The 15,558-nt window shown below is 46.8% G+C and overlaps 1 protein-coding gene across 1 annotated transcript in view; it reads right to left on the bottom strand.

Annotated features, from left to right (window-relative positions):
* ATP11C (ATPase phospholipid transporting 11C) overlaps nt 1–14,944 on the bottom strand; it is a 121,987-nt gene extending 107,043 nt beyond the window's left edge. The window contains exon 1 of the mRNA XM_033138182.1: nt 14,817–14,944. Within this exon, the coding sequence (XP_032994073.1) occupies nt 14,817–14,843 (27 nt within the window). The 5' untranslated portion in view covers nt 14,844–14,944. The remainder of the gene's footprint in view (nt 1–14,816) is intronic.
* Nucleotides 14,945–15,558: the final 614 nt, after the last annotated feature.

The raw sequence follows: 15,558 nt of genomic DNA, 5'->3' as shown, positions 1-15,558 counted from the left end.
GACCACACGCCTCACTTTCAAGGAGCCTGATATCTGTGGGTCATCTTCATTCCATTTTGTGCTTTCAACAACCTTGTGAAGTAGGCCGGCAGAGAAAAAAGAAACTCACAAAAGGTCAAGTAGTGATCTCTGGAACCAAGCATGGATTTGGACCAAAGTTTCATATGGACGTGGGTGGCACTGTGAGTTAAACCACAGAGCCTAGGGCTTGCCAATCAGAAGGTCGGCGGTTCGAATCCCTGTGATGGGATGAGCTCCCGTTGCTCGGTGCAGCTCCTGCCCACCTAGCAGTTCAAAAACACATCAAGTGCAAGTAGATAAATAGGTACTGCTCCGGCGGGAAGGTAAACAGTGTTTCTGTGTGTTGCTCTGGTTCGCCAGAAGTGGCTTAGTCATGCTGACCACATGACCTGGAAGCTGTACGCCGGCTCCCTCAGCCAGTAAAGCAAGATGAGCACCGCAACCCCAGAGTCGTCCGCGACTGGACCTAATGGTCAGGGGTCCCTTTACCTTTATCTTCATATGAATCATAGAACTGTAGAGCTGAAAGGGCTCCCCATGGTCATCCAGTCCAACCCCCTCCAATGCAGGAGTCTCAATCAAACATAGTGGATGGCCAGGAGTCTCCAACCTCTTCTTAAGGCTGATGCGAGTTGTAGTTCAAAACATCTGGAGGGCACCAGCTTGGCAGAGGCTGCTTTAATGGCTCTCGCATTCATAACCAGACTTACTATGGACAAAGTCATTCCAGTTCAAATCCTGTCTATGGCCTGAACTCTATCTCAAATCAGCAAGAGGCCAGTGTTACCAACCTGGTTTGCAAGGTTATCTTATGCATTACAAGAAATAGCATACGTAAAGTTCACTGAAACACACTGCAGTGCCACTGAGTACAATTACAGTACTTCAAGTCAAAAGCAGCTAATGGGATATTTTTTGAGAAATCTCATCATTCACCCGGACAACCAATTGTTCTGAAGAAAGAGGATTTGGAAGGATTGAAGCAGTGGTCATTTTGACTTCTGTTGATCTAACCGTTCCCCGTGCAAATAGTTAAATAGCTTTCCCAACAGGTTTCACAATACATTTAGGCACATTTCAAGGCAAACGAGTTTCCACTCTTTGACCCAGGAAAAAAACACGGTTTTGTTGTTCCCACTTTATAGGCAACACACCCTAAAGCAGTACTGCCCATATCTGCTAGCTTAAAATCCTGAAGTTGGGAGAGATAAATAATTTACAAGGTTCAAGGAGATGCTATTAGTATATAAACCCCTTAAAACTTGGGACCAGTTTACCTACGAGATCACCCTAACCCACACATGCACACTTGACCCCTTCGATTGGCAGAATTGGCAATATTGCAGATGCCACATGGTATCCATTCCATATTTGTCAGAACTCAATGGTTTAGTGTGGCAGCACCTACAACTTTGGAACTCCCTGCCTATTGAGATGAAGCTTTCACTGTACTCTCTTCAGTTCCTGCTAAAAATAATTTATTTTTTTATTTAGACAAGCCTACCCAGATGCTTAGAAAGTTGAAGTAATTTTAATCTGTTTTAATATTTTAACTTGTGTATGCTTTGAAGTATGGTCATGAATTCTTATTGATTTTACGATTTTATATTTTGTAAGCTGCTTTGCAGTTTTTACCATTAAGTGGTGCATAGGTTCTATTATATAAATAAATTAGCTGCAAACCAAAGGGTATTTCCCACATAAATAAGTAAAACATCACTGAGTTTGATGTGGCTCAGTTCTCAGATGTTGAGGATCATGAAGGTAAAGGTAAAGGTACACCTGACTATTAGGTCCAGTTGTGTCCGACTCTGGGGTTGTGGCGCTCATCTCGCTTTACTGGCCAAGGGAGCCGGCGTACAGCTTCCGGGTCATGTGGCCATAATGACTAAGCCGCTTCTGGCGAACCAGAGCAGCGCACGGAAATGCCGTTTACCTTCCTGCCAGAGCGGTACCTATTTATCTATTTGCACTTTGATGTGCTTTCGAACTGGTAGGTTGGCAGGAGCAGGGGCCGAGCAATGGGAGCTCACCCCGTCGCGGGGATTCGAACCGCCAACCTTCTGATCAGCAAGCCCTAGGCTCTGTGGTTTAACCCACAGCGCCACCCATGTCCCCGTTCAGGATCATACCTATCATAAAATCATAGAACTGTAGAGTTGGAAGGGACCCCGAGAGTCACCTAGACCAGAGCTTTCCAAACAGTGTGTGACAACACATTAGTGTGTCGGCTGCAGTGTATAGGTATTTTGTGCAAACGCTCCCTGTGCACCTCCTGGGGCTGGAAAGGTGTTAGTTTAACCTCTGTTTTGCTAGTAAAACTGAATTACTATGTCGGGAAATGATGCATGTCTAAAAAGTGTGTCACCAACAGGAAACGTTTGGAAAGCTCTGATCTAGATAATAATACCGCTATAACTTTCACTACAATCAAGGGAACTTGCAATTCACACCCTGAAAATGCCAAGTGTGTTCATCCTCACAGATATTCAGGCAGTGCTTGAAAAATGAGCAATGCTGCCCACATGTTATTCCACAAGGATAACCTCCTGCCTATTATTTTCCAAAGGATGAATGTGCCCTAAGGTCCGGGCAACTTTGGGGAATGTTTACATTGCTACAAATGCCCGATATGCCAATCTAAACTGAGCATCTCTTCTTTGCTGTTTAATTACTTTCAAGATAAGATTCAGTTGCAGCGAAGTGGTAAAATGCCACTGATTCTCTTTCCAATTTTCAGGCTCAAGCTGCATTTGCTACAGTTAAGCATTAACATTTGCTAGCAGCAAATTCCCTTTAACATGCTAGTCTGTGAAGATTTTAAGTGTGAATCCCAGCTGTTCACCCATTCTTTAAAGTACGTATTAAACTCTTGGGTAGCACTCAACAAAATTAGTTACTGAAGACCCTGGGTGCTATGCTGGCTGTGTTCATACACAAGCTCCCACAATCTTCCACAGGGGTGGGCAGTTAAAAATGGGGTTATAGAGAAGAAGGATGTAAGGAAAGGCTTGCAGTAATTACTTGCGGTGATAAAGGATCAACTCACAAGTCATGTTTTACAACAGCTGGTGTCCACCACCCACATTTCAAGGCATAGAGATATAAGAGAGATATCTATGTGGCCATCTAAAAGAAAAAGAAAAGTGTTAACAGGACAACATTTTTGTGGGCTTAGTTTTCAGAATTTCCTCTCCAAAAAGACATACAGTCCAAAAAAGGAAACACTTGAACAAACTTTAAGATTGAGCATTTCACCAACACAAATACTGTATTTACTCAAGTCTAATGTGCCATCAAATTTAATGCGCACCTCAGTTCTCAAAACCTTGAAACCAAAAAAGTATTTGCTGGCGCCATCAAATCTAATGTGCACCCTAATTTTTGTGACGCAACTTGGCCAAAAAGGGTGTGCATTACATTGGAGTAAATACAGTAAACAAACTGGTTATTGATCAGTCTTAAAATAATAATAACTTGTTAGAACAACAAAAATGGATGCTTTAATAATCAACAGGTTTGATACCAATGTCAATCACCAAAACCAATCAGGTAGTTGGTTACTGGCTGCAATGAAAAGTAATGCTAATCTATAGATTATCGGTTGTTTAGCTCCCCCAGCCCTTCACAGGCTCAGCCCTTCCCTCTCACTGCTTGTAACAGTTCTGTTTTCGATTAACCACAGTTTCAATGTGACACCTGAATCCTAAGCTGTGGTTAAACTTTCCTATGGTTAGTTATCAATCAACTGAATATTTATTATGGTCGGCCAATCATGAAGAAAAAGTACAGTGTTTTTAAAAATACGTAATCTCAACCTCAGAAGCAAAAAGATGACAAGAGGTAACCACTATAGTAGGTCTATGAGATACTACACATTTCAGCTTTATTGCCATCTATTTAGGAGCTGATTTGTTGGACCCCTCAGGGAAGATATTCAAAAGGGTCTCCAAAATGATGGCTCAGATCCCAGTCAATTTACGGCATTTGGAAGAAAAAGAAATCCCTATACAAAACATTCCAGAAAACCCACATTATGGAAAGCCAAGCTGCATGTTGTCGTAAACTTAAAAAAAAAAAGTGCTTAAATTGGAAACTTTCATTTTGAAGAGGAGGTGCTCCGCATCCCCTTTATGGATGACCCCTGGCAAGAAATGGTGCAGGGCCCCCGTCCAGAACAGGAGCACATGCATCTCAGCTTAGAGCCTTGTGGCAGCTTCCACTTCATGAAAAGGGGGGGGGGGGTTAAGCATCCTGTGTTTAGAGAATGGGTAACGTCACATGTCTCTCGGACCTAACTGTACTAGGACTTTGGATGGACTTGACCTGCACTAGGGGTCAATGGCTCCACAGCCCATGAAACCTGGACTGGCTTGTGCAACTTGTTTAGCAAACACTGCCTCTTCTTCACAGCAGCGCAACCTCAAATGCTCCAGCTGCAGAAGCGGCACACCAGAACAAAGCAGCAACAACCACCCAAAAGTGAGCCACCCCATTATAATGGCACCCCAGGATGTAGACCGCAACATTCACCTGGCACCAGCACCCGCCAGTCTTTCGCATTAGAAAAAAGGTGGGAAGTTAATAGCTTGCGCCTCTTTCCAAGCGAGGGAGCGAAATGCATTGTGGATCCAATTTTCACTCTCGCACAGCCCCGGCTGACGGTAAATGGATTCATGCCGACTCTGCGGCAACACAGCCTCCGGCCGGTTGCATTCATTCAGCGTTGATATTCAAGGTTAGCTTCAAAGTGAAGCTAAGGTGGCGGCTGGGGGGGGGGGAGGCAAAGAGGCAATGTCACTGCAGAGAGGCAACACAGTGTAGGGCTCCGTTGGGTGGGGTGGGGGGGAAGAGAATCTCATTTGTGCTACCAGGCGCCACCCTAGGCGCTCATTCTTTCCAAGCTATTAGACAAACGTAGCCCCGGACGCGCTAAGCGGTTCTTGTCCCAGGAGACAGAAAGGAGCTGCTCACATCCAGGCTTCCAGCAGAGCTACATGGCAATCTAATCCTCCCTAATGCAACCAGACTCCTAATATTATGCCAGGATCAGATCCAGGGGTTTGACTAATCTCTGCGCATTAAGAAAGTGCTCTCCAAATGAGATCAGCTAGATAGCTCCTCTAGGTCAGAAGTGAGATTCTGTTCAACAGCTGTCAAAGACCAAAACGGCATTCATTAAGCACCGAGACAAATGGGATTCGCACATTGACTGCATATGGACCCGCTTAAGGCACTGCTGATTTAATTTATAACGTGTATATTCCAGCCCTCAGTTCTGGAAGTTCAGGTTCTTTCCAAAGCGTAACAATCGATGTAAAAGCTTTCACAATGCAATCCTGTGAAAGTCTACTAAGAACCAACTCCCACTAAGTCCATTTGAAATCCTGCCCATTTTGGTTTCTCCATTTCCCAAGCTTACATTCGCTCAATTTTTGTAGCAAACGGTGTACTCTTCTAAAAGCATCAGCATGGAAATTCATATGCATTTCCGTGCACCAATGTTATGTGCATTCTCGCATGCAATTTTGTTCAATATACATCTTTGCACTAATTCATGTATTTTATGAGCAACTCTTTTGCTTGGAGAACCACATCACAAAATCTGGAATGCGAAGGATTAACCATGCCTCAGTTCATTTGTCAGTTAGGGGAGTGCCAAATTAGGCAGGCCACCATTATAAAGGTAAACTAAACAAATAGCTCACATCTAAGACAAGGTGGGGCAAGGCAACAGGATTATAAGAGGCCTGGGAAGAAAAAGTCTTTACCTGGCAGCAGGCTATGATTTCACCAGTGTTGGAAAGTGAGATATGAAAGCTAGGAGCTAAATGGCACCTTAACCTAGGTTACGGGAGCAAGTGTCTAGGCACACTTTTTTTAATAACAAGAATACAAAGCTGAAAATGAATGAACTGCAGCTAAAATCTTATATTCATTTTGCACATGGTCTAGTCCTCATCTGAAGACTGCAAAAAACAAAGCTATACTTCTCCTGCCCACCCCCCTAATATTCTTATCAGGGTCCCTTCTCCAGTCCTCAGAGAGTGCCTGGAAGTGGGGAAGCAGAAAAAGGTCCTCCTTTCGTCCCAGCAGTGGCAGTTTTAATCTGAAATATTAGGCGCAGAACTGCTCCCAGAGCTCAGAAACTGCTTGCGCTGATGAAATTCCCTGTTGCAAAAATGCTCCAGAGGACAATGAGAGTTTTGAGCGCTGGATTTCACTCACCACGGTGACTGTTCCCACCTCCCACAACTCTGGCCAGTGTGACAAGCTCAAGCCTTCCTCTCAGCTTTTGGGCTGCAGAGGATCCAGGCCACTGCTTTGATCAGAGTTAAGAAGCAAGCAGAGCCCCGCTGGATCAAGCCAATGGCATGCCTAGCCCAGCATCCTGTTATGACAGTGGTCAACTAGGTATCAATGAGAAGAAGCTCACAAGCAGGACTCAAGCACAAGAGCAATTCTCCCCACTTGCGCTCCCCAGCAACTGGGGTTCATCATAAGCGCACTGGAAGCGGGGCCCAGCCGTTGTGGATGGCAGCCACTTACAGTCCCCCCCCCCCATCTGTCTAATCCTCCTGTGAAGCCAGGCAGGTTGACGGCTCTTACTGCATCTTGCGGAAGTCAACTCCAAAGTTTAGGGTCAGAGTTCTCCTTCTCCTAGTTGGGTTACTTTCACAAGTTGACGACGAGCCCCACCTGCACCTCGCTTCCCTCCTTCTTGACCACTGCACTCACTATAGGTCTCTTCTGAAAAAAAGCTGCTCTGAGCCCGGTTTTGGCTAGGGAGGGCAGGGTATAAATAAATTTATTATTATTATTATTATTATTATTATTATTATTATTATTATTATTATTCTCAATCTACCAGAGCCTGTGCTTTTTTTTCACCAGCACCCAGCATGTGCATATCTGAAACCTAATTGACAGCTGAAATTTCACTGGCAACACAACTCTCAGCATCAAATTTTACTGTTCAATATCCCCTAACTTTTCAGAAAACTGAAAGAGAATCCATATTCCCTTTATTTCCCCACTCCTCCCAATTTACTTCACCCTGCTTTGATTTTTTTTTTGTCTTGATTTATTTTACTGCATTTATATGCCACCTGTGCTCCCCACTTCTCATTTAATCCTCACAACAACCTTGTGAGGTATGTTAAGCTGAGGGGGCAATGGTTGGCCCAACGTCATTCAATAAGCTTCACTAGGTGCTAGCGCAACACTCTAACCAGCAAGCCACACTGTCCCTGCTCTCACTGGGTGGGCAAAGTATTTTTATGCAATGGTTCCGAAAAGATTAAGAACACACTGACACATTCAGGGGGCACTTCAGAATACACAAGATTAGGGAATGTGTCTGAATGTTCCCTGGACACACACACACACACACACACACACACACACACTACCCTACACATGGAAAGCCAGCACACTGCTAACAGGCTACTTTTCCACTTGCAACAGGAGCTTAAATAAATAGAATTCTGGAAGTGAGAACACTTAAGTCAGGGGGCTCCTTTCTTGTTCACAGAGTGAAGTACGGTAAGTATGGTCCAAGAAGATTTCACCACCAAGTTCTTCTGCATCTCTGAAGCACCAGCATAGCAAAGGCATAGGAGGATCAGGACTCTCTGCATGCTGCAAGGGAGGCGCTCCAGGAATACAATCTGGATCCACCCAGGCCTTTCGTGAGTTTCTATAAATACCAAGGTGGTTGCAGGAATTTGTCAAGTCAAAACCATGTGAGCAGAAAGCAGAGGAATACAGCCCGCCCACCCATAGTATTGCAACTGTGCTCTGCAATACAAGCAGCCTGCTCTGCAGCTTTCTCACCACCTGAGGTCCTCCTGATGTTGACACACTCCAAAGCCCATCATTCTCTGACCATCAGCCATGATGGTCAAGACAGAGCAGAGGGGGCAAAAGATTGTGTTTTGGTGCTTCCAGAGCAACGTGCAAAAGGGCAAACTTATACATTAACCCTGCAGTGAGGCGTGCAAACTCCAGGTGCAGAAACAGCTGTGCCTGACTCTGACCTCGCAGGCAGGACATTCTGCAGTTCTACCCCTCCTCCCCCAACTCCTCAAGCTGCTAGCTATTATGGATTCCAAAGGTTTGAGGAGGGAGAAGAAGAAAAATCATCAGTGCAAACTCAAGTGCCTGGGCAATATCTTTCAAGATCCCTTTTTGCAACCCATAATTTACAGAGGGTTTTAGGCAGTTGAAAGCACTTTGCATGTAAAAAGCTCAGGTAATAAAAACTGTGAGAAAACCTGAAGCTGTTGCTTTAATTTTTCAGGGTTCCCCCTCCATTTTGTTTCCGAAAATATTGGGGGTGGGAGGCCTTGAAATATTTATGCAGACCCAGTGAGCAACCTAGCTGCTGAATTCTGCACTAGCTGAAGTTTCCAAACTGTCTTCAGAGGCAGCCCCACATATAACGAGTTGCAGTAATCTAGCCTACAGGTTACCAGAGCATAAACAAAAAAAGTTAGGCTATTCCTGTCCAGACAAGGGCACAGCTGGGCCACCAGCCAAAGCTGATAGGAGGAATTCCATGTCACAGAGTCCACCTGAGTCTCAAGTGACAGCAAAGGATCCAGGAGTACCTCCAGGCTACAGACCTGCTCCTTCAGAGGAAGTGTAACCCCATCAAGAGCAGGCAACCTCCCAGCCATTCGGTCCAAGGAACCACCCCCTAACAGTGTCTCAGACATCTCTGGACTGAGCTTCAGCCTGCTGGCTCTCTTTCAGTCCATTACCAAGGCAAGTCAACGGTCCAGCACGTCCACTGCCTCAACCTGCAGGTGTAAAAAAGGAGTGCTCTGTGCCATCAGTATATTGCTGACAACATACTCCCAAAACTCTGGAAGACCCCACTCAGCAGTTTCACATAGATGTTAAACAGCACAGGGGATAAAAATGAACCCTGAGAAACCCCACGTTGACAGCTCCCTTAAACCCCGGAGAGCTGCTGCCAGTCAGTGCAGACAGTAGTGCGGTAAATGGAACAATTGGTCTGAACTCGGCATTAGGCAGCTTCCTATGTTCTTCTATATCAGACATACGGTATCCAGATATGCTCTCAAACCTTCTGTTGCTTTAAGAAAGGCCCCCTCCCCCCCCCCCCCCCGCCGCCAGTTCTTTACTTCTCAGGGCAAAGCAGATCGTGGAGTCGGTTTGAGGCCAGTTATGGTTTTCCAGGAAGCTTCCATCTGCTGTGTATTTACGCAACAGAAGGGAGTAGGAAAGAACTGGCAGAGAGTGAGGAATTGAGAACGATCTGAAGAAAAGAAGGCGGGGGTGGGAGGCAGAGAAATAGGAGAGAGGTTAAGGCATCAAACTCCAAAAGAAGAATCCCTACTTGCAAAATGCACTTTGTTCCATGAGTTGGCTTTTAAGCTATCTGAGCACAGAAGAATGTTCTTGAGAACATTCTGAGGACCATGGTGGCATGCGAAGCAATGGGTGTATGCTCCAGGGGCCAAATTAAGGTCCCGTTGTTTCACCTTCAAAATCCCTAAATGAGAATTGGGGTCAGGGTCCAAGCACACAGCCCAGTCACTCTCACATCAGTTCTCCCTTTGCACAACTGGAAGGAAAATAGGAAAGGGGTGTCTTTGCATTACATCTGAACTCAGGATCATGGTTCGTTTCTCCCCAATAAGCCAAGATCATCAGCCAGCTTGATGTTGGCTTATGAATCTTGTTTTGTTAGGGGGGAAACAGTCCCATCACGCTAAACCAGCCTTCCCTGACTTGGGGATGTTGGTAGACTAGAACTCCCATCGTTCCTGAGCACTGGGCATGCTGCATTGGGCTGGATGAGCTCAAGCCCAACATCTGCAAGGTGGGAGGTTGTGCTAAGCTACCTCCTTCGTGGTTTGTTTACCCGAATGCATAAACCTGGAAGAACTGGGCTGAGAGAACAGTATGTTTAGATTACTTGAGGAAGGGCAATTACTCAGCAGCAGAGCATCTGCTTCACATGCAGGTTCAATCTCTAGCATCTCCAGGTATGTCTCAGAATGTCCCACCTGTGGAACACTGGAGAGCTGCTGCCAGTCAGTGCAGAGAACGCTGAGCTAGGTGGACCAATGGTCTGATTTATTTGAACAGAGCTCCCTGTGTTCCTGGCTTATAGCTACGCAGCCACCGAGGCCAGGAAGCCACATGTCTTTTGCCATTTAAGCTGTTAAGAGTGTGTGTGAATGTGGGATGAGGCCCTCTCATCTGTGGCACCCAAAATATGGGTGCCCTTGCCCCAGAGGCCTCAACTGGCCTTCTTTCTTTTGAACATTACGACATCAGGCAGAAACAGTACTTTTTAAAAGGACCCTCTGTGATTAGATTTGGATTTGGCTGCTGATGCAGTATCGCTGCTGCTCACGATTTGGCAGCCTGGAAATCAAACAGCTACTTTTGTCTTGTTGGCATTTCATGGCGGTTCTTGGCTGCCCTGAGGCTCCCGGTCAGGATCCAAGTATCTAAGTGATGGAATGGACTGCAGAATGCAGATAACTATTAACTGCTGGAGATGCGGCTTCCTGCTGACCAAATATTGCCATTTATTTATTGCATTGCATTTTTATCCCACTTTTCGATGCAAGGAGCTCGAGGTAGCACCCCCTTGTCCTCCTCACAAACACTCTGTGAAGTGGGTTAGGCTGAGAGGCAGCGATTGGCCCAAGGTCCCCCCAGGGAGCTTCATGGCTGAGTGAGGATTTGAACTCTGGTCTTCCAGATCCAACACTCTAACCGCTACACAACACTGGTTCTCTCTTTGTTTCAAGAGGAGTCCAGAGAGTTTCTTTTATATATAAAAAAAAGCCATACAAAGTAATTAAACTGTCAGGTTTTTGCTTTGCAAAAGAACTGTAAACACAAATTCACCGAACAAATTATGACATACTATGAACTCTACTCTTTTTTCTGAAAAAGCGCTTCTAAATTATTGTGCAAGCAGGAGACTCACATTTTTCTTTATCATCAGATGTAATGGCTGCCTAAAAAAAAAAAAAAACTTTCAGTGGGGAAAAACGTGGAAATGATGACACTCCAAAATGCCTACAATTAAAGACAAGGCAAATGAAAGACGGAAAATATAACAGCTGGCTGAGCGAAAACGTAAAATTGAGAGATTGAAAACAAAATTTAAAAGAAAAGGGTGCAAAAGGTTCACAAGCATTTTTTTAAAAAAACCAAAAACAACCACCAACATTAAAGTTTCTGAACTTTCGGGAATCTACAGATTTTTGTTTTAATATAAATATTTGTCTTTTTTCAAAAAGAAAGAAAAAAAGAAAACTTTTTTTAAAAAAGAAAGAATGAATGAAGCAGCAATATTCATTCATCTTGAAGTTTCTTATAGCTAGCTGTAAAGAAAGGATGTTGCAAATTCATAAAGGATAGTCAACTGAGAGCACTTACAATACACAACTGAAGCTACATGGTAAGAGGCAGTACAGTCATACCTCGGGTTGCGTTCACTGCGGGATACAAACGTGCCAAACCCGGAAGTACCGGAATGGGTTACTTTCGGGTTTCAGCGCTCGTGCATGCACAGAAGCACTAAACCGCGCTTTGCGCATGCGCAGAAGCGCTGAATTGCGTCACGCGCGGGTTGCGAATGCGCCTTCCGCACGGATCACGTTCACAACCCGAGTGTCCACTGTATACCTCTAAGAATTAAATGCTGGGGTCACGCAGTAGGGGTTGCAATCACTCTGTATTCCCAGCTCATGAGTTTCCCATAGGCATCCATTATACACGCACATACCAAGAACAAGATAGAGCTGTTTGCCTTTATTAATGGACACATTCTCAAGTTACGGTAAACTAGGGTTACTCATGCCCACAGCTCAGTCGCTCCCATGTCATTCCTCCCCTGTCACAAACAGGAAGCCTGATCTGCAAGTGTTTGGGATTAAATCTGGGATCTCCTGCATGCAAAGCATGTTCTTCGGGAGCAATGAGCTAAGGCACGAGAACAATACTATACACTTAAGCCATATCCACTGCAGGGAAACAAGTATTACACAAGGATTTGCAATGCACAAGACTTCAGGAGTGTTCCTCTGATAGGTTGCAACAGCAATGCAGCATCCCAGCAGGTGGTCAGGAAAACTTGCACCAAAGGACCGCTTCCAAGAAACAATTCCCTGTTTTAAAAGTGGTACAAGGTAAGCTCTAAAAACATCAAGGACACTTCCAATTTGACCTTGTAACATCACATTTCTTAGCCAACTCTTTTCTACCAAAGGGGGGGGGGAGAAATCCTTTTCTCAAATTAGCTGGTAGACGGCACTACCCAAATACACATTTGGAAACAGGTTGCAGGTTACCACCACCACCACCACCACCACCGATCCATGCATATCTGAAATGTGTTATTTCGCAAGATGGATCAGGGGCTGATCAGTAATGGCCCCGCAGGATCATAAGTGTTTGACAAGTCCAATGTACTGCTTCCAATAGGGGACAGCCTATTAAGGACACAAGCTGCAGGCAAACCTAAATGCACCATTGTTAGCAATGGTGATCATAAAACCTCCAGATACAGAAGCAATCTATTTGTATGTACCAGGTAAAAGCAAGAGAGGGCCAGCGCCCGCCTCTGAGCAACCTGGGGCACCTTGCTGGGCACGGCTGGGCACAGAAGAGTGGGCTGGATGGATGCAGACACTCCCTATCCCAGGGCAAGGCACCCCAGGGTTTATAGCCTCCAAGCATGCAGGTTGCAGATAACCATTCATATTAACAGTCAGCAGAAGACATCTCCTGCTCCTCCAAAAACTTGCCCATTACCGCCTGAGAAGCCTGGTCAGTTGTATGCTGAATGCATCAAGATTTAGGACAAGAAAAGAAAGTTCTTCTTTATGCAGCGTACAGCTAAACTACAGAGCTCTCTCTCTCGCCTATCAGTTGTTGAAAACTGCAGTAACGTACACTCAGGTCCTGCTTGTGGGAGTTTCCCAGAAGCATTTTGCTGGCAGCTGCCGAGAGCAGGCGTTAGCTGGGCCATGGGCCTGATCCAGCAGCGTTCTTACCATATTATGTTCTTAAGGCAAGTTGGCTCTGCACACCCCCAGTGCCAGAGGCAGTTTTGCTTCTGAATCCTAGTAGCTGAGATTCACCAGTGAGGAGCATGCTGATGCACACACAATCCTGCTTGCAACCATCCTGGGGGCATGTGGCAAGACACTGTGAGAAGAGGACCTGATCCAGCAAGGGCTCTTCTTGTTTCCAGTTCTTAAGCAGCAGAAAACAGGCTGAAGCCCTTCAAAAAGCATGTGGCAAAAAAAAAAAAATCGCATTTCGGATGCCACCCTCCATTAAAAACTCCCTGCTGACAGAAACCTAGAATCATGAGCTGCACTGGAACCTTTCACCCTGATGAGCTAATCTTCTATTTGCAGAGCACTGCTTTTCTCTCCCCACCCCCTTAACGCAGGGGTTCAGTCAAATTTGTATTCCCCCGTGTAGTGTGAGGATACACAGTCTCATGGAATCATATAGAGTTTTAGAGTTGGAAGAGACCCTGAGGACCATCTAGTCCAACCCCCTGCAATGCAGGAATATGCAGTCGTCCCATACAGGGATTGAACCTGCAACCTTGGCGTTATCAGCACCATGCTCTAACCAACTGAGTTGTCTCCTGGGCTAAGCTATTGTCCCAACCCAGTGTTGGGAGACCCAGTCAAGGACGCAGGTTCAAATCCATTCTCAGCTACGTAGCCCAATGGGTAACCTTGGGCTGTTTTGAAGTCTCTCAGCCTGGCCTACCTCACAGGGTTGATCTGAGGCTAAAATAGGGATGTGGAACTCCTCAGAGGGAAGGTGGGATATACAAACGCCACAATAAATATATTTCGGCTGCGAAGTGTGAGCCTCAACCTTAGGCAGTGGTCATCACCAGCGTAGTGGTTAGAGTCCTCGGCCAGGGCCTGGGAGACCAGGGTTCAAATCTCCACTCAGCCATGAAGCTTATTGGGTGACCTTGGGCTAGTCACTCTCAGTCTCAGTCTAACCTACCTCACAGGGCTGTTGTGGGGATAATATGGGGAGAAGCACCTTGAGCTTCTTGGAGGGAAGGTGGGATATAAATGTAAAAACTAACTAAATGAATTCTGGGGCAGGGAATTAGTTCATCCTACATTCCTTGGGCGACCCCTTCTTCCCATGCCCTCTTGAGTTGTATTACCAAGAGAAAAGGAGAAACTGTCCCCAACCCACAAAATCCCCCCACAGGCATCCTTAAAAAAAAAAAATAGAAGGGGAAGCCTCTAGGGATTCAAAGCCAATCTGCAAATCCTCTGCATGTGCTTCCCCTACTTAGAAAGAACAAAAGGATAAAAAGTGATCAAAGCGGCCAATCAAACGCCATCTTTCCGCCCACACCTTTGTGCAGCGGGTACCCTGGGGAGACGGTTCCTTTACCTGTGAGTCTCAGCCAACTTGCTGAGCTTTAAAAATAACACTGGGGAAGCAGCAGTGTGGTGGCGGCGGCGGCGGGAGATTGAGAAAACAACACGGTGGCTAGATTGAAGGTGTGGGGGGGGGAGTTGATGCTTTAGGCCTTGGGATAGTCGTGAGAACGGATGACTTCGTTTGGGTGCACTTGGGGAACTAGAGGGGAGCAGAAGACAGGTGACCCCCCCCATCATCATTCCGCAAGCATCTGCAGGCGTGCAAGCATTTGGGCACACAGGGGGGAGGGGAAGAAATGAGCATCCATCTCGTATGGACCTCCCCACCCACCCCCAAAATTAGGGTGGCACAGAGGTACTTACGAAGCGATTGATCTGCCTGCGAAGCATAGCTGGACTGCCGCAGCGCCTTGGAGAGAGGGGGGCAGTGGGGTGGTAGTGGGGTAGTCCTGGTTTCTTAGAGCCGGCCGGCACACGCACTTAGCCCCTCTGCACGGGTCCCCAAGCCTCGGGGTCAGTGGGGACGCTGCGGCGAGCGGAGAGGCGCCCCCAGCCTCCGCTCGCCGTCCCCCCAGCCCCGCGGTCACCGGCGCGCCGCTCTGCCGCTCAGCCGCATCGCTCCTCTTCCTCTTCCAGTCGTGGCACCAACCGCAGCAACAGCCCACGGCGGGGCTCTCCCTCTCTTCCTCCCAGAGAGCAGCCCCGGATATGGGGGCGAGTCCCGAGCTTCGCCAACACTCCTCGGCTCTGTCAGGCTGGCCGGAGGCAAGATCTGGGCAGCATGCCGCGCTATGGTGGTGGTGGTGATGATGATAATAATAATAAAAGGAGGCTGCAGGGGAACAATAGCCAAGGCAAACAGGCCGGCTGCCGGGAAGGGGGAAGCTGCGACGGGAAACCCAGACTGCTGGATGCAACCTCCTCTTCCCCTGCAGCGGAGGCGGAGGCAGCAACAGTCCTCCCCGCCCCTGAGGCCCGAGAGCGGCGGGAGACCGAGAAACCGAGGCGCAGCGCTACGGTCACGACTTCTCCAAGCGCAGAGCGCTCCCCGCTCGCCCGCCTCTCCCAAGCGCACGTGGCACGCTGCCTTGCCGATGCCCGCGGA

Source organism: Lacerta agilis, chromosome Z, assembly GCF_009819535.1.
Source record: "Lacerta agilis isolate rLacAgi1 chromosome Z, rLacAgi1.pri, whole genome shotgun sequence".
In the NCBI taxonomy this organism is placed as follows: domain Eukaryota; kingdom Metazoa; phylum Chordata; class Lepidosauria; order Squamata; family Lacertidae; genus Lacerta; species Lacerta agilis.
Note: the sequence above shows the minus strand (reverse complement) of the source record. Positions and strands in the feature narration are given on the sequence as shown.